At 36.4% G+C, this 20693-nt stretch overlaps 1 protein-coding gene across 2 annotated transcripts in view; it reads right to left on the reverse strand.

Annotated features, from left to right (window-relative positions):
- RAB3C (RAB3C, member RAS oncogene family) overlaps positions 1 to 19340 on the reverse strand; it is a 297175-nt gene extending 277835 nt beyond the window's left edge. Inside the window, exon 1 of one of the 2 annotated variants that reach the window (XM_082725945.1) lies at positions 18993 to 19340. In XM_082725945.1, coding sequence (XP_082582071.1) covers positions 18993 to 19010 — 18 coding nt within the window. In that variant the 5' untranslated portion in view covers positions 19011 to 19340. Of the gene's footprint in view, positions 1 to 18172; positions 18375 to 18992 lie in introns of those variants that run through there. The other variant, XM_082725944.1, reaches the window with a different exon arrangement.
- Between the last annotated feature and the right edge of the window lie 1353 nt (positions 19341 to 20693).

Genomic DNA, 20693 nt, shown 5'->3' on the forward strand with positions numbered 1-20693 from the left:
CTAGTAATCTATGCCTTATAAATCACAGCATAAAGAAAGATTAGAAAACAAGATTCCACTTCTTTTCCAGCAGTTCTGAAATTATGTACAGGCAGATGCATCTGTGAAAAAGAAAATTCTATATTCTTGGTGTGATGTGAATAAGGGTAAAGAGCACATACTCTATGGTCAGGCTGTCTGAGAAGGAATCCCAGATCTGCTACTTGCAAGTGTTTTGATATTTTGTTATTTTTTCAAATTTGCTAAGCTATAATTTCCTTGCCTGTAAAACAGGAATTGTAGTAAGATCATGAAAAGTAAAAATTTTGGCATGTGCTAGATCCTTGATTAAAGCCATTCACTTGATTTTCCAACTAACATTGGCGCTACCCTCTGAAAATAGAAATGGTCAATTTTATAGAATATGCTTCCTCTCATTTCCTAACCTTAGAGGCAAGAGGTTTGAAGCCCAACACTTCCACTCTGTAGAGTTTCATAATTATTGAGATAAACTCCTTATTCTTTTTTTTTAAAATATTTTATTTATTTATTTGACAGAGAGAGAAATCACAAGTAGGCGGAGAGTCAGGCAGAGAGAGAGAGAGAGAGAAGCAGGCTCCCGCTGAGCAAAGAGCCCGATGCGGGGCTCGATCCCAGGACACTGAGATCATGACCTGAGCCGAAGGCAGCGGCTTAATCCACTGAGCCACCCAGGCGCCCCGACTCCTTATTCTTTCATTACAAATATTATGACATGGAACAAAGGGCACTTATCAAAATACCACAAAATACCTTTGCCTCCCTGTGTGCAGATAAAAGTGTTCTGTGGTCTAGAGAGGCTGTGGGGAAGGGAATGTGGTCAATGGCCATATGCTCTGTGACAGGACCCATCCTGTGATATTGGGTCCACCCAATAACTTCTAAGTTACTAAACTCATGAAACTTGGGCGTGAATGGGCTTTTGTAGAAACAGGGTGAGAGCCCAGTTTCAGGTATGAACTAATAAAGGAGCAGAATTCAAGTAATACAATGGTAAGATAAGCATGAGAAAGGAAGCACCAGGAATGCAAAGGAATTGTGGGAAACTCCCTTGTGTTGCCTTAGCATTGGCTTTAGGTGAAGTTCAACCTAATTTCTGATAGTAAATCTGGTAAATCATCAAAGTCAACAATACTATCATAACACCAATACTGTATCATACACTTCTAGGTTGCCAAGACACTAGATCTTAATTGTTACCACCACATAAAAGAAATGACAATTTTATTACCTGATAGAGGTGTTAGCTAACTCCACAGAGGTAATTATATTACCATACATGAATGTATCAAATCAATATGTTATATACTTTAAACTTTTGCAATATTATATATCAATTGTACTTCAATAATAATATATATTTTTAAAGATTTTATTTATTTATTTGACAGAGAGATATCACAAGTAGGCAGAAAGGCAGGTAGAGAGAGGGGTGTGGGGGGAAGCAGGCTCCCTGCCAAGCAGAGAGCCTGATACAGGGCTCGATCCCAGGACCCTTGAGATCATGACATGAGCTGAAGGCAGAGGCTTTAACCCACTGAGCCACCCAGGTGCCCCCAATAATAACAGATTTTTAAAAGTCCACAATATCATTATTTCAAAGTGAGAACTCACTAAGAGGCTTTCATATGTATATATAAACATAGATAAATACACATACATAAAAATAATATGCATACATTCTGGTTATCTCCATCCTTTCTCCAAAACCTTCTAAAACAACAGCAAGGGTTTTTCACTAAAGGGAAATTCCATATTAAAAAAGAGAAGCAAAAAAGAAAAAGCAAGAAAAGTTTGGGATTTGGAAGTGAATGACCGGAAAAAAAGGAATCTCATGTCCGTATAGTAACTCTTAACCTACAAAACCTGAAATGGCCTTGGGATTAGAGATGCCAGATGTCTTTTTTTTTTTTAATGGTTGATTTTTTTTTCCATTTTATTTTATTTCTTTTCAGTGTTCCAGCATTCATTGTTTATGCACCATACCCAGTGCTCCATGCAATACGTACCCTCCATAATACCCACCACCAGGCTCACACAACCCCCCACGCCCATCCCCTCCAAAACCCTCAGTTTGTTTCTCAGAGACCATAGTCTCTCATGGTTCATCTCCCCCTCTAATTCCCCCCAACTCACTTCTCCTCTCCATCTCCCAATGTCCTCCATGTTATTCTATGCTCCACAAGTAGGTAAAACCATAAGATAACTGACTCTCTCTGCTTGACCAAACTCACTTAGCATAATCTCTTCCAGTCCCGTGCCAGGTGTCTTGATTACGTGGTGTACCCCCGTTTTCCTGAGACTGAGGGATTTCATGTGACTCTACAGGACTTTCAGTGCTAGAATCAGAAAGCTAAGATTGTTGGTCACACTGACCAGGGCGTGCAAACCGGGGGAATGGCTGAAAACCCATTTTTATTCAGGAATACAAAACTAAATTCTCATAGGATACATTAGATCTGAGAGTCCCAAAACTAGGGAACTGTACCTGAATTCTGCAGAATTAAAATATCCAATGCGGGCCCAGGCATCTACAATTTTTCAGCATCCCATGTGATTCTTTTGACTATTTAGGTTTAGAATTCACTGAATTAGCAAATATCCACATGGAAGCCAGGGCAGGTGTACATTGTCAAGGTATCAGGGATACATGTAAGGGGAGACTGAGTAATCTGACATTTCAGCTAAGAACCCCAGGGTGTGGAAAATGGGATCCTAGCACTCTTCACCAGACATCCCTTCTGCCAAGAGTGACAAGAGATCTCATCACCATAATATTGACTCTGCAAAGAAGTCTATACTCTAGAATGCCCAGCCTGCTCAGATAAGCTGATTTCTGGAAAATGTGTTAATTATTTTAGCTATGGCAAGATCTAGAACTTTCTAAGGGCCAGTGATATAACTCACTGTGAATTTCCATCAGAGTATGAGCAAGCACGGCATTGTAAGAAGCAATAATCATGTTTTCAGAGCACATGTGGCTCTATTCTGCTCAGCTCTGTGAGAGTTGGCCTTGATTGTCTCAATCAGTCATTTTTAAAAATAACATACATTTGGACTTTACTTCCCCTCATTCCACAAGAAAGCACCTGACAGATACAGGAGGCCAGTGTCCAAGCTAAAACTACAAAATAAAGAATATTTCTTGTAAGAATATCTCTTCCTGAGAAGAAAATAAAAACTAAATAGAATAGATAAACCCAGTACTCTGTGGTATAATGAAAAGCCTCTCTTAAAAATACTTAGTAAAATACTCTAAACATTCCCACTGGGGGGGAAAAAGCCTAGATCTTAATATTAATATATGTATTACCTAAGGAATTTTTATCACTAAAAATTTTTAAAACATTAAACATTTAAAAAATATTAAAGGCTTAAGCCCTTGAAAAATACCTGCAGAGATCTGCTATAAAGATTTCTTCCAAATCCTTTATTATCACTCATCAAGGTAGGTCACATATAGGGGCATATATAGCCTATTGTCCATGCACTTATGACACAAAGGGACTATTTGAACCATTCTTTTTTTTTTTTTCCCCATCCGAACCATTCTTGAGAAACTAGGTGGGTTATTAGTTTATGCACTTGTGTTTCTATACTGTGCAGGTCCACCAATTAGAATGACTTACAGAGCAGTTTTGGTAGTCACAATCATCCCAGCTTTTCTTTCAAAAGCTATTGCTACTATTCCTGTTGTCTCTTTTCATCAGTTCTACCACTCAAACAAGTGCTTGGTGAATTACAACATTCAAAAGAAAACCCATCTTTCATTGCAACCACCACAACACCATTGTGTTAATTGGTACATAAATTCTTTCTCCAAGCCCTATAAGGCTCCTAAAGCTATGGCCATTGAAACAGAAATTATCAACATTGGCTTGCAAGTTTCTCAAGTAGATGAGAATCAGAGATGCATCTGAGCCACTGAAAGACTAACAATACCCTTGATGGGTAAAGTAAACTGAAAGCAGGCAGACTAACAATGAGAGGCTCAATGCCTTACATCTTAAAATTACATTATGATTTGGGTTCCCACACCATAAAAGCTGACCATGTAGAAGCAAAGTGATAATGGTGCCAGGTTTTTCTCAGTCAGGGGGTCAAGTAGGCACAAAATAAGACTCTTAAAGGCTTGTTGGATCAAAATTCCTAATACTGGATCCAATTCAATCAGCTTATTGGAGAGTATTTCAGGGAACCATAACCATATCTTCTACCATTCCCTGAACAACTGAAGATCTAGAGCATTCACCCTTATGGTTTCATCATTTAGTAGACAGAAAAATATTTCATGACTCCAATAAAACTGACATAATGCTTCAAACCAATCAGAAACATGTTGGTGTTTGAAAAGGCATTTTGTTTCTACAGAGTTGAAGATGATAGGAATATATTAGTTGGCAAAATAAAGCAACTCTTAAAATGATTTTATTTTTACAATTTTACACTTTGTTCAAATTTTTGAAAGTGTCATAAAGCCCACAATTTTATTTTCAAACACAAAGAAAAAAATGTAGCATGGCAAAGTCAATAAAGAATAAAAATACAATGATAGAAATTAAAATGTAAACATAATTTATTTCCCAGAAATCTACATGGAATAATCAAATCACTAATACTATTATTTACATTTCTAACTCACTGTTTCTATGAGAAGCTCACAGTGTTTTCTTGGTTTCTGCACAATACCAGAAATAAATCCTATTAAACCCTTCCAGTACTCAAACACCTCATCCCAAGGGCTTATGTGCATTCTTTCTTGACATGTTTGTATTGTAAAAGAAGCCAACATTAAACCTAGGAAAAGTAAGTTAACTGAAATGAAGAGTACTTCAGTGGGCTTAACAAAAGTCACAGGTGGCAGAAGAGTCCATGACCTTTAGATAAATCAACAGGAACTACACTATTTAAGAGAAAGAAAAAAAAATTAATAGAACCTCACCGATTTTTGAACAGTATCTGAAAATTAACAGAGATGCAATTAGAGCCTCTGATAGAAAAAGGAGTCAATAATGGGATGGGAAAATATTTGAAGATATAATACATAAATATTTTTCAAATTTGGTGAAAAACATGAACCTACATCTATTAGAACCTCCTTAACCACTACGCTAACTAAATATAAAGAAAAATACATCTAGGCACCTTACAGACAAACTGTTCAAATTCAAAGTTGAATAGAAAACAGAAAAAGGGACAAATACCAAAGAAGGGTCCAACAATATAAAGAACAGCTGACTTCACATCATGATAGAGATCAGCAGACAATGAAATAACCTAAAATGCTGAAGGGGGGGGGGAAGCAACTAAATGTTTAATATGCAGCAAAACTATCATTCAAAAATGTAGGCAAAACAGGAGGAGGAAGCAAGATGGCAGAGGAGTAGCAGACTGAAATCTCATTAGGTCCTAGGAATTCAGCTAGATAGTTATCAAACTGTTCCAAACTCAACAGGAGATAGAAGAGAAGAACAGCAATTCTAGAAACAGAAAATCAGCCATTTTCTGGAAGGTGGGACTTGCAGAGAAATGAATGGGAAGCAACGGGAAGATAGACCGTGAGGGAGGGGCCGGCTCTTGGCACAAAATCAGAAGGTTCAGAAGTCTGCTCCACTGAGGGACATTGCTCCAGAGGCTAAGTGGGGGTGGAGCCGTCACATAGACAGTAAGGTCTTAGGTCCCATGGGTCAAAGAAAGACTGGGGGTGTCTGAATGTGGCAGAGCTGCCAGGTATCAGAATGGAGAAGCCGGCTATAGAGACAGAGCTGAGGAGGGGCTCTCAGCTCAGAGTTTCCTTAAACCATGATCTGAGATACAATCATGCCACTGTTCTTCCAGCTTGGACCCCCACAAGGGTCAGATCCAGAGAGCCCCTCTTTCCTTCTCTGGGAGGAGCAGCGCAGGAGTAGGCAGCAGGAATCTGCTAGGTTTGGAGACTCCAAACGAGGCCAGTGCCAGAGATAGAGATGCTTGACCACCGGCCAGGGAAGCACAGAGTGTAGCTGGAGACCAGGGAGATAGGAGGGATTGACTGCTTTTCTCTAAGGGTGCGCTGAAGAGTAGGGTCCCGAGCTCTCAGCTCCTCTGGGCCTGAGACTGGAAGGCCACCATTTTCATTCCCAACCTCCAAAGCCACAGAAAGCATTCAAGGTACAATAGCTCCTGAAAGTGAACCCAAGCAGATTACTTAGCCTGGCCCATGGCAAGGGCAGTGCAATTCCGCCTTGGGCAAAGACATTTGAGAATCACTGGAACAGGTTCCCCCCAGAGAGGATCAGCAAGAACATCCAGCCAAGACCAACTTCAGCAATCAACAAGAACTGCAGAACACCAGAACTAGGGGAAAGCAATGCATAGAATTCATGGCTTTTTTCCCATGATCCTGTAGTATTGCAAAGTTAATTTTTAAAAATTTTTTTCTTATTCTATTTTTTTAACTTTTCCTCTTTCCTCTTTTAACATTTTTAACTATCTTATCTTAACAATGTCTTTTTTAAAAAATCTTTTAATATTTTCATTGTTATACCCATATTTTATCATTTTATGGTATTTAACCTTTTTCTTTTTTTAATACATATAGGGTTTTCTTTTTTTTTTAAACTTTGGATAAAATTTCTTCTAATAGGACAAAACATAACCGAAATCTAACACATAGCTTTGTTCTAGTCTTCAGCCTGATCACATTCTCTCCTCTTTCTTTTTTTTTTTCCAAACCAACTTATGTTATCAATTCCTTTTTTTGAATCTTTTAAAAATTTTCATCTTTAGTCATATTCCATCCCTTCATCATGTTTACCCATATTTTTGTATATATATAAATTTTTCTTTGATTAAAATTTTGCTCTTTTTTTTAAGATTTTATTTATTTATTTGACAGAGAGAAATCACAAGTAGATGGAGAGGTAGGCAGAGAGAGAGAGAGAGAGGGAAGCAGGCTCCCTGCCGAGCAGAGAGCCCAATGCGGTACTCGATCCCAGGACCCTGAGATCATGACCTGAGCCGAAGGCAGCGGCTTAACCCACTGAGCCACCCAGGCACTCCTTTCATTAAAATTTTGGAAGATAGTTTCTTCTAAGAGACCACACTATACCCAAAATCAAGTGGGTGGCCCCGTTCTATTCACTGGTATAATAAATATATATATATATATATATATATATATATATATATATATATATATACAGATAGATATATAAATAGATAGTTTTTTTTACCCCTTTTATTCTCCCCCTGGTTTTGGATCTCTTCTGATTTGGTTAGAGTATACTTTTCTGAGGTCTTTGTCACTCTTTCAGTATTTTATTCTCTCGATCATATATTGTTATCTGGATAAAATAACAAGGTGGAAAAACTCAGCACAAAAAAAAAACCAAAAACAAACAAAAAAGCAAAACAAAACACAAGAGGCAGTATTGATGGCTAGGGACACAATCAATATGGACATTGGTAATATGTCAGAATTAGAGTTCAGAATGATGATTATCAAGATGCTAGCTGGGCTCAAAAAATGCATGGAAGATTATTAGAGAAACCCTGTCTGGAGAAATAAAGGCCCTTTCTGGAGGAATGAAGGAACAAAAATCTAACCAAATTTAAATCAATAAATATATTATTGAGGTGCAATCAAAAATGGAGGCTCTTACTGCTAGGAAAAATGAGGCAGAAGAGAGAATTAGTGATATAGAAGACCAAATGACAGAAAATAAAGAAGTTGAGCAAAAGAGAGTCAAACAACTACTGGACCATGTGGGAAGAATTTGAGATATAAGTGATACCATAAGACAAAAACAAAAAAAAAAAAACAAAAAAAAAAACAATAACTGGTATCCCAGAAAAAGGAGAAAGATGTAGAGGGTACACTGGAGCAAATTATAGTTGATAATTTCCCTAATATGACAAAGGGAACAAGCATCAAAATCCAGGAGGCACAGAGAATCTCCCTCAAAAAATCACAATGGAATACTATGCAGCCATCAAAAGAAATGAAATCTTGCCATTTATGACAACATGGATGGAACTAGAGCGTATCATGCTTAGCGAAATAAGTCAAGCAGAGAAAGACAACTATCATATGATCTCCCTGATATGAGGAAGTGGTGATGCAACATGGGAGCTTAAGTGGGTAGGAGAAGAATCAATGAAACAAGATGGGATTGGGAGGGAGACAAACCATAAGTGACTCTTAATCTCACAAAACAAACTGAGGGTTGCTGGGGGGGAGGGGGGTTGGGAGAAGAAGGTGGGATTATGGACATTGGGGAGGGTATGTGCTTTGGTGAGTGCTGTGAAGTGTGTAAACCTGGCGACTCACAGACCTGTACCCCTGGGGATAAAAATATATGTTTATAAAAAATAAAAAAAATTTAAAAAAAATCAATAAAAATAGGTCCACTAAAATTTACAAGTATTAGCAACAAAGAGAAATCCTGAAAGCAGCTCAGGACAAGAAATCTGTAACATATAATGGCAGAAATATTAGATTGGCCCAGACTTATCCATAGAGACCTGGCTGGCCAGAAAGAACTGGCATGATATATTCAGAGCACTAAATGAGAACATTATGCAGCCAAGAATACTATATCCAGCTAGGTTATCATTGAAAATAGAAGGAGAGATTAAAAGCCTCCAGCACAAACAAAAACTAAAAGAATCTGCAAACACCAAACCAAACCTACAGGAAATATTGAAAGGGATCCTCTAAGCAAAGAGAGAGCCTAAAAGTAACATAGACCAAAAAGGAACAGAGACAATATATAGTAACAGTCACCTTACAGGCAATACAATGGCACTAAACTCCTATCTTTCAATAGTTACCCTGAATGTAAATGGTCTAAATCCCCCAATCAAAAGACACAGGCATATGTCTACAGGAAACTCCTTTTAGACCCGAAGACACTTCCAGATTTAAAGTGAGGGGGTGGAAAACAATTTACTATGATAATGGGCATCAAAAGAAAGCTGGAGTAGCAATCTTACATCAGATCAATTAGATTTTAAGCCAAAGACTATAAGAAGAGATGAGGAAGGACACTATATCATACTGAAAGGGTCTGTCCAACAAGAAGATCTAACGATTTTAAATATCTATGCCCCTAACATGGGAGCAGCTAACTATATAAGCCAAATAATAACAAAATCAAAGAAACACATTGACAATAATACAATAATAGTAGGGGACTCTAACATATCCCCCTCACTGCAGTGGTCAGATCACCCAAGTAAAAGATCAACAAGGAAATAAAGGCCTTAAATGACACACTGGGCTAGATAGACATCACAAATATATTCAGAACATTCCATCCCAAAGCAACAGAATTCACATTCTTCTCTAGTGCACATGGAACATGGAATATTGTCCAAAATAGATCACATCCTGGGTCGACTCCTTAATTTCTCTTCTCTCTTAAGAATTAAGTAATTAAGTAATTAAACAAAATAAGACAAAAAAAGAAGAAACAGAGTAACAAAAATCCACATTTAATAAATAAAAAACAAATAGCAAAAAGGTAACTTTAAAACCAACCATACCAATAACTATAAAACATGAAGACAGACAAAAATTCAATTAAAAGGCAGAGATCTTCCAGACTGGCTAAAAATGTAAGGCTCGACTCTATTCTGACCACAAGATTCATACTTTAAATATAAAGACACATAGAAATTAAAAGTGAAAGTATGAATATATATATATATATATATATATATATATATATATATATATATATGTATCTCACACTGGTAAGGAAGCAAGAGTATATTAATATCAGGTTAAATACACATTAAGACAAGGAACCATTACCAGAGATATAAAGGAACATTTCACAATAAAAAAAAGGAAAATTTTTTTGAAGACACAGTTACAAAGTGTGTATATCTCATAAGAGGAAGTTCAAAAATATGAAGTAAAAACTGAAATAACTAAAAGGAGAAATAGATAAATTAAAAATCATAATTGGAGGTTTTTTCCTCAGTAATTGATAGAGTAATTAGACCAATTAGACCAAAAATCAGTAGGTCTATGTATGATTTTAGCAACACTATACAATACCATGATTTAATTGACTTCATCAATGATTGTGTCTCACATGCCACATGCAGAATGCACATAGAGTGTTCATAAAGTTAGACCACATTCTGACATAAAAACAAGTCCAAAATTTTCAAAAGATTGAAATCTTAAACAGTATATTCTCTGGTTGCAAAAGACATTACTTAGACATCAGTATCAATAAAATATCTGGAAAATAAGCAGATATTTGGAAAATAACAACATACCTAAACCCATGGATTAAGGTAAACATCACAAAGAAAGGAGCAAAGAATTGGAAATAAAATACAATGCAAATACTACACTCAGAAATTTATGAGTGTCAGCTAAAGTAGTACTTAGATGGAGCTTTATTATTTTACATGGTTATGTTTATTAGAAAAAAGAAATATTTAAACTCAGGGATCTAAATTTCTACTCTAAGGATACTGATAAAGAAAAGATCCTACTACAGTATAAGTAACACAGTTATTTTTAAAAAGCCTAAATCTGGGACACCTGATTTAGTCATTAAGTGCCTGCTTTTAGCTCAGGTCATGATCCCAGGGTCCTGGAATTGAGTCCTGCATCAGGGTCCCTGCTCAGCAGGGAGCCTGCTTCATCCTTTCTCTCTGCCTCTCCCCCTGCTCGTGGTCTCTCTCTCTCTCTCTCTCTCTGTATCTCTCTGTCTCAAATGAATAATTTTTTTAAAAAATCTTTTTAAAAATTTATATAAACAAATAAACAGCCCAAATCAGTAAAATACAAAATAAGCAACAAAAATGTTTACAAAGGCAAAGGTTAAAAAAGGTTATTTGAGGATAATAATGGCATTGATAAACATCTAGTAACATACGAAGAAAGAGAAAGGGGGAGAACTCAAATTGTCAAAAATACAAATTAAAGAGGAGATATCCTTATAGATCTTAGAAAAATTAAAAAATAATAAAATATTTTGAATAACTTTGTCAGTAAATTTGAAAAATTAGGCAACAAATAAAATTTAACAAAACTGACCCAAGATGAAATAGAAAACATATATGTGCATAATTACTTTTTCTACTGCTGCTAAAACAGATATTTACAGCACCAAAAAACTATTTGAGTAAGAAGTCTGGACACAGTGTGACTCAGCTGGGTACACTGCTCACTATGCTAAGGCCTTACAATGCCAAAATCAATGTGTTGGCTGGATTGGTTCTTATCTGGAGGCTCTGAGGAAAATTCTACCTCTAAGCTCATTCAGGTTGTTGGTAGAACTCACTTGCTTGTGGTTGTAGGACTAAGATGCCTATTTTCTTGATGTATTGACTTCTTTAGGCCAGCAAGTCTCATGCTTCAAAATCTTTGACTTTCCCTTCTTCCACATCTCTCTGACTGCAGCCAGAGAAACTTCTCTGCTCTTAACAACTCATGTGATTAGATTGAACCCACCTGATAATCCAAATTAACTTCCCTATTTTAAAGTATGTAACATTCACTACATCCACAAAGTCCCTTTTGTTATGTAATATAATTTATTCCAGGGATTGTTTCAAGGATTAAGCCATAGATATCCTTGGAGGAGGGAGGGAGCTATTCTGCATACCACAGTATAATAAAGGGAGATAAATTATAGATGACAGATCGATCAACAAATGCATAGATAGATAGATAGATAGATAGAAAGAATAAATAGTTGAATGATAGAGATATTGTATATATTTTGATAACTGAAGTTTTTAAAAATTTTTTTTCCACAAAGTAAACTCCAGGTTCCAATGGTTCCATTTATGAAGTCTATCAAATACTTTATGAACCCAAATATACCAATCTCAGACACCAAAATCATTTAGAAAACTGTAGTGAAAAGAACAATTTTCAGTTTGTTTTAAAAGGCCTGCATAACTCCAATATTGTAATATCATAAAAACATTACAAGAAAATCATATACCAATATCCATCATGAATTTAAATGCAAAAATCCTCAAAGAAATATGATCAAACTGAATCCAATGATACGCAGAAAAAACAATACATCATAGCTAATTGAGGTTTATCTAAGGAATGCCAGATTAACTAAAAAATAAATCAATATAATGGGATTGGGAGTGAGACAAATCATAAGAGACTCTTAATCTCACAAAACAAACTGAGGGTTGCCGGGGAAAGGAGGGTATGGAGAAGGTGGTTGGGTTATGGACATTGGGAAGGGTATGTACTATAGTGAGTGCTGTGAAGTGTGTAAGCCTGATGATTCACAGACCTGTGCCCCTAGGGCAAATAATACATTATATATTAATTAAAAAAAATTTTTTTAAGCTAAAAAAATAATAATAAAAAAACAGGACCCTCTAGAAATGTATTTCCAACTCCAAGGGTTTAGGCAGTAGTGGAAGGAGGTGCACAAAGAGGAAGGGTGGAAGGTCAGGGGGATAGCTGGGGATGTTAATAAACAAGACAGCCATTAAAAAATAATAATAATAAATAAATAAATATAAGCAACAAGATACAGGAAACTCATTATGCAATTACCACAACAGATGCAGGAAAAATATTTGACAAAATTCAACATGCATTGAATGCTAAAAACAAATACTCTCAGCAAATTAGCAATCAAAAGAAACTTTCTCAGTATAAAAAGGGTATCATACCCATAACAACAACAGCAAAAACAACAAAACTACTACAGCTAAGTTCCTACTAAATGGTGAAAGATGTAAGGCTTTCCCCCTAAGAGTGAGAACAAGATAATGATGTCTACTCCTCATTTCTACTCAACATTGTACTGGACATCCTACTCTGTGGAATAAGATGGGGGGGGGGGGGAGAACGGAAGTTACTGGAAAGGAAGAAGTAAACTGCTTTTATTTGCAAATGATACTACTGTTTCTGTAGAAATTCTTAAGCAATCTAAAAAACCCACTAGAAATAAATAAATGTAGCAAGGTCTTAGAACATAGTCATAACAAACAAATCAAAGGAAGTGTATAGTCCAGATATATATAGAGAGTCCATCTATAATGAATAACCTAGATTTCATCCAAATTTTAAAAAATTCATCAAGACACTATTAAGAATATGAGTATTCAAGCTATAGAATAACAAAATATTTTTAAATATATACATTTATATTAATACATTAACACATTAGATATATGCATATGTATATATATATATGTATAGACATATAGATAGATAGATAGATAGGACAAAGAACTAGCTTCAAATTTATATAAAGGCCTACAAGTAAACAATAAAACAACCTTCCATAAGAACAAATCGCTAAAGAAAACTTTAATAAAAGTAGTTATATAAATGACCAGTAAACACATGGAAATGTGCCAAAATCACTGGACATCAGGAAAATGCAAATTCAAATCACAGTGAGATACCACAAAACACCCATTAAAGTGACCAAAATTAAAAAGATAACTGACACCATATGCTGAGGATTGTAAAGCTACTGGAACACTCATTCATACATTGCTAGTAAGAAGTACTACCATTTGACTTTTTTACAGTTAAACATACACTTGCCCTTTACCCCAACAATTTTACTTCTGGGTATTTATCCAGGAGAAATGAAAGCATATTACAAAAGACCAATATGATACTGCTTATAGCCTTAACAATAACAGGACCAAATTGGAAATTACCTTTTAAAATCCACCAACTGGGGAATGGATTTTACAAGTATGGAAGTATGGTAGATTAATACAAAAGTATAATATGCATCAATAAAAAGGAATGATTATTGATACATGCAACAACATAGATTAATCCCATATCCTAAGCAAAATAAGAAAGACTCAAGAGTAGATAGTGCATATTCTACTAATGTTTTATTGTACGTTTCACAGAACTACATAAAGCTCTAGAATAAATCAAGCTGTTTTATGATTAAAAAAGAGTCAAGACTTTAAGTCAAGGAATTAACTAGAAAAAAATATGAATGAAAGAACTTCTGGGGTTGGTTGGAAATGTTTTATATCTTTATAATAGTGTGTGTTACACAGGTATATCCATGTATCAAAAATCACAAAATTGCTCACTTAAAATTTGCGTACTTCAATGTACATTAATATCTAAAAACTGTAAATAAATGAAAAAATTCTGAAATCTACCTAATTCCAAGTAAATCTAAAAGATTTCACCTTCACATGTCATGGTTACCTACTAAGATTGTTCTTGTAGATCCTCTGAAACCAATTAATGAATTAAAAAAAGAAGAAGAAAATGTTTGGATAATCCTTTACCTATACACTTTTGAGGTAACACAACTGTTAGATTGGGTCTCTTTTGTGTATCACCAGTCCTAGGAAAACCCATTCCTACACATAAAAATATATATATATTTTGGAATATGATGGCCAGGAAAGGGATTTTTCAGTTCCACTATGAGCTTAGAGTGGCAAAGCAAAACTGTGATTACACCATGCAATAAATCTACAACTTCTTAGACTGAAAAAGTGGAAAAGGAAAATGATTCTTAGATCATGAAGTTTTATTTTTACTTTTCAGTTAATGCCCCTTTCTATACTCCACTTTCTTTTACAGAAGAAAGACAAACGCTTCCAGAATTTGTTTAAATAGAGTCAGAAAGTCTTTATGTCAACTAGGAGTTTTCTCTGTTTCTGTAAGGGGTGAAGACTAAATTTTCATTTCTTATAAAGATAAAAGGATCATCCCAAGGTTAGATTTGGTCAGAATGCCATGTCATTTCATAGCCAAATGAAACAGTGATATTTAGATTATAATCCTTTGTGAGTTGCTTTTGTATAAAGCATGACTATATTTAATATCTATTATAGCTTTTACCTCAACTTCATCTTTAGCATACATCTATATTCTTTCTTCAATCCTCCTCATTTTTAGTCAAGCAACCTTCCCCCCCACACACACACTCTGCTTCATGCTTAGGGTAAATGTTTTTTTGTTTGTTTTAATTTCCTAAATAGTTCGAAGGCTCTACATTTATGAGATGACCCAAAAGCTTTATAGATAACAACACTAAAGACCAGCATTTAATGAGAGACAATGGATCCCACTTTGGTCCTGCAAGAAAATAAGTATATCTGCAAGAAATTGAAATTCCAGAGACAGAAAGCGAACTCTATCAATAGGGCCCTTGTTCTTTACATCACCTCTGTGTGTCTTCTTGAGGAACACAATAACAGAATAAAGAACCCGGACTTTCTAGACAGAAATCTGGCAGATTTTGATTCTGTCATGTCGGAAAAGTTATTTAATCTTAATAAGCTCCAGTACCTTACTGTAATTAGAGTAATGGTGACCTCTAGGATTATTTTGTGTTTTACACTCTCTCTCTCTCTCTCTCTCTCTGCGTGTGTGTGTGTGTGTGTGTGTGTGTGTGTGTGTCTCTCTCTAGCTATCTTTCTCTCACAAACGCACACACACAATGAGATCTGAATGTAAGGAATGGTGCTTGGCACAGACAAAGCACTAGGTAAACTAGAATTTGTTCATTTCTGGCTCTTGAATCAAATGACAATTTGTTCATCAGAGTTTTGCCCTCAAGTCATGAGCACTGCTAGTCCCCATTTCATTTGGCCTTCAGGATTTATGGACTCAATGAATGAGAAAACACAAAATGACCATCTCCTACATTAAAATTCTAACCCATTATTTGGAACACTTACCAAATGCTATTCCTAGTTATTTAGTCACAAAGGAAATATAGACATCAAAGAGTATTATTATGTATTATTTTAATAGTTACTATAAAAAAACAATTATTATCCCTCATTTTGCTTCAATTCAGAGAAATATTCTTCAGAAAATATTCATATATCAAAGACATATACCTTGAACAGACCACTAAGCTATATATATAAGCACATCAAATGCTTTTTTAAAAAATTACATAATTTTTAAACGTTCCCTTGAAATAAGAAAATAAATAAAGAAGCCAGCAATTAAAGAGCTTGTTTTGTTTCACATCAACAAATGGACTAAATATTTTTAAATGGGGAAAAGAATTTCTTAGGATAAATGAACTATAAAATGAGGATTTGCTTGTGACTCATTTTTCAGAAACTACATAAAAAATTTGGAGGCATATATCTCAAATGATGATGTGGTTCAGTCTTTTTTAAAAAAGGAAAATAAAAAAGAAATGTCAACTACTTATCTTCCTGCATTTTCATGTATCAAAGTCACCTGGAATAAATGATTATATTCCAGAAGTATAGGTACTGAGACATTACTTGCCACTTAAAGAAAATAAAAGCATGGTTATAGTTTTTATTCTTCCTATCATTGTATATATTTGAAGCCCTGAATAATAATATATCTGAAAACCTAATAGAGAGTCACCATAGCAAATATTTACTTGTTAAATGGAATCAGTGAATGTGTTTTAATTAAATATACCACAGAAAAAAGTCTTTGATTCTTAAATTATACATAGAATTCATTATATTATTTGGACATTTAATTTTTAAGTTTCAAAAATCTAGCCCAATGAATAAAATATAATACAAATATAAAAATAGCTTTATCTACAAATAAACTAAATTTATTACCTATTTTTACAATAATTCATTGAAGTTCTGAATAAAATAGAGAATTATAGTACCTACTACCTAGTTAATATGAAATGATTTAAATTCTTCCTAAGGCATTAATTTCATACAGTCTATTACATTTTAATGGCCTTGTGAACATTCTAAGCAACTCTTCTAAGAAAATAAAAATTCAGATGCAGCATAGTTTTTTTAGTAATCTATTTTGATAGACTTCAGTGCGTATATGAGGTTGACTTTAAATACTAACAATCTACTTGTAAAGTCTACTGTCAATGTTTACTTATAATCAAATATGATTAATTTAGCCAGTTGGTTCCTGGCAGTACCCCCAGTAATGGAAAATTATCATAAGCCAATATATCTTGATTACAACAGCCTGTACCTTTATTGTCTGTCCAGGTTCCTTTCACATCAGGTCTGTAATGAAAAGCTAAGTCACAAACAGAGATATTAGAAGATACACAATGGGACCACTGTTTTTTAGAACAAATCATATTTTCAATAACTCATAATGTAATTTGAGGGCTTCTGTTATATAATCCCTCAACAAACAATTAAACTCTACAGATTTTTTTCCACTGAATATCACTGTTAAATCACATAACCTATAAAATAAATTAAAAGTAAACCAGCATATGTTTAAAGTCTTTGATTTGTGAAAAAAACAACTGGGAAGCGTTTAAGCAAGTATTAAAAACAAATATTTATATTGTTAGATTTGGCAGCAGAGGTGGGTTCTCAAGAGAGACATGTTCCAAATGTGTATTCCATTCTCTTCTCAGCCCCATTCATAAAGTGCCTCTGTTAGGCAACAGGATCACTCTGCTAGATTAATGAACACAGGTTGATGTTAACACTAACTGTGCATACAAAGAAGAAAGCACCACTCATTTTTACTTAAAAACAAAATCTGCCTAAGCAACATGCTTAGGCAGAGGCATCTTTCCACCAAAGTCGAAGTAACCAAACCTAACTGAATGGGTAATCGGAACGTACAACAAATGGGCACACCTTTCAGGAGACCTCAGAGGGGGGTCTCCAAAACGCAGAGTAAACTAGTTTTGTGGATAGAGATTAAAGGCTGCCGTGCCTTTGGCATGTGTTTATTATTCTCCCCCATACTACTACTAGGACCCTAATTGAAGACAAGAGACTTTGGGGACCCTAACATTGTCTTAGCCTTTCTTAAGGCGCCCTTAACCAAGTGGAATTCGCTCCATCCCGACTCCTATAGAGAGCTCGCAATCCCAAACCTGAAATCATTGCATTTGCACCGGGATCACAAACCAGGCCAGCCAGGAGGGAAGATCAATGGCAATACCAGACCGCCTGTTCCCCTGACTTTTGTTTGCTCAGGTTTACATTTTAGACGGACATTCACATCCTCCCTGCGGAGCCTGGGAAGATATTAAATACTTCTATTCCTCATCAAGACAACCCAATCACAGCCCCGCAGAGCACAGAGGAACCCAACGGTGTCCCCAAGACCGAGTCAGAACCTAGACCTTCCCTGCGGTCGAGCACAATTTGTGCTTGGAGAGAGAAGAAAGCATCTGTCTCAATTCCTCCTGAAGCCATACTTTCTGTATAGACCCACCTGCATGGGAGCTTCGTGTCTCATTGTTCTCAAAATGTCCTTTCTCTCTGGTTAAGACAGCGCTGGCGAGGGCGCTGGGTCAAGCATGCACAGCCCGCGCCTTCCACGTTCCACACTCTGCACTCTTGGGGTTCACTAGCCGGCTCCAACATCAGCACCGGAGCTGTCCCCTCCTTGGCGCCGCACACGCGTACTGGCCGGGAGTCCCCGCGCGCTCCTGGGACTTGTAGTCTTAACGCGCGGAGCTTTTCTCGCAAATCCGCGAGCTTTGAACTACAACTCCCGGCAAGCAAGCATTTAAAGAGGCTGCTCCTCCAGTCAGACTTGGCCGCGGAGCCTCCCTTCGCCTCCCTTCGCCTCCCTTGGAATAGCTCCTGGTTGTGACCGCTCGGAGCTTCCCAGCCAATTTCTTTGCGAGGCTCAGGAGAAAGTGACTCCAGCTCGTATCAGCGGGGAATTTTCCCTTTCTACTCACAGACTTCGTGGCTAGACTGTGATTTTCTCGTTAGGAAATGCACTACCTTGTGCTAATTCCCGATACAAGAAAAACCGGAGCTGCGTTCTGGGACTCTCCGCCCTACACCTCCTTATCCCGAAACGGGAAAGTTTACATATATCTATAAGCAGAGTGGGGCGGTTTTACAATCTCACTCAACAAACACGGGAAAGAAAGATGATGAATAGCACACACATAAAGAAAGTAGTTCACTCGCACAAGGCACGCGCGCGCGCTCACACACACACACACACACACACACCCCAAAGTCCGTCAAAGCGACATTTCGCGCAGAGCATGCAGGAGGAACTCCTTTCGGCTCACCTTTCCGTACAGCTCCATTGCAACTCGAGGATCCGAAATTCTCAGTAACGCCCGCTCCTACAAATGAGGTTAGGGTCTTACACAGGAAGCAGAGCTAAACGCACAACACAATGGAAGGGGTGGGGGTGGCGGCTGGCGAAGAGAGAAACGAGGGACGTGGAGAGAACAGCTGATTTAGATAGATGGCTTCTTTCCTCTGGAGGGAAAGCGTGGAGTCTTCAAGTGCCAGCTGCGGAGAAAAGGCTGAGAATCTCTTAGCAAGTGCCAGGGGCGCGATTGCGCTGGGCGGCCCCTCCCCGAGGCCCTCCCCCAAGCACCTTCTACCGTCATTAGAGCGCACACACAAGCGCGGCTGGCCGAGGGCTGGAGAGCTGATAGGGCACTGGGTTATTTACCCAAAGCAAGTCACATAAAATGAACACATTCATCACCAGAGCCTAGAAGCACAGTCACAGAATGAGATAGGAGACCTCTATTAAGTTACCCTGTTCTTTCTTTAATGCAGTTATTCCTTGCGTTATAGAGGTACTCATTCCGGATGAGTTCAAAAATGGTTTTGAAATCTAACCTTACTTTTGTCATACTTATTTTCGCCCTAATTTGACTCAGATGTGTGCCATCCATGTTCTCTGTACCTATCTAGGGACACCCCTCTCCCTTTAAGAGTTAATCAGTCCAGTAATGATTCCTGCCTTTTGCATGAGGTCCAGAGTTGAGGGAAATTGGAAGGGGAGGTGAACCATGAGAGACTATGGACTCTGAAAAACAATCTGAGGGTTTTGAAGGGGCGGGGGAGGGGGTGGGAGTTTGGGGGAGCCAGGTGGAGGGTATTAAGGAGGGCATGATTTGCATGGAGCACTGGGTGTGGTGCAAAAACAATGAATTCTGTTATGCTGAAAAGAAATTAAAAAAAATAAAAAAGATATATAAAAATATATATCTATAAAAAGATATATAAAAGATATAAAAGTATACTATAAAAAAGATATATTAAAAAATATATATAAAATAAAGGAAAAAAGAAAAACAAACGATTATTATTGGAGGCAGAATGGAAAAAGAATCAACCTGATATTGGCTCAGAGGCATGCGAATAATAATCTGAATCAGCTTGAAACTTCTTTGCATTACACAAAACAATGGAACAGAGGTTCTGAAACTCAAATGTGCTTTAAAATCTCTTGGGGTTAGGTATTTAAAATTCATATTCTCAAGATATGCACTATTTGTGATGAGAAGTCCAGGAATTAGCATTTTAAACAAATACTCCAGCAATTTCCATTCGAGAAAGACTACCTTAAAAGAATTTGTATGTAAGAAATGTTCAAAAATTTCACAGACTGACTCATAATGCAACAACGATATACTGGGAGCCTCCTGGGTTCAAAATACCTCATTAACTTTAGTTTTATTTGGTTTTGGTTTTGTATTCTGTTTTTCTTAATAAATCTAAGATCTGTTTGCTAATTTTGTGGTCACTGAGAAAGGATATGGCCTAGGTAAATAGTTTTTACAACTTCTCAGAAAATAAAATTTAAAATGTTCCTTGCATAGTTGAAGTTATGTGATGGTTAGAGCAATTTCACTTAAATTAATTAATAACAAAAGGTAAAGGGAACCTAGTATCACTATGTTTCATTGAAGCACTAATTAGAAGTTAAGACTTCTGTACTTTTTTTAAAAGATTAAGGATACAGCTCT

Source organism: Mustela nivalis (assembly GCF_964662115.1).
Source record: "Mustela nivalis genome assembly, chromosome: 3".
Taxonomy (NCBI): domain Eukaryota; kingdom Metazoa; phylum Chordata; class Mammalia; order Carnivora; family Mustelidae; genus Mustela; species Mustela nivalis.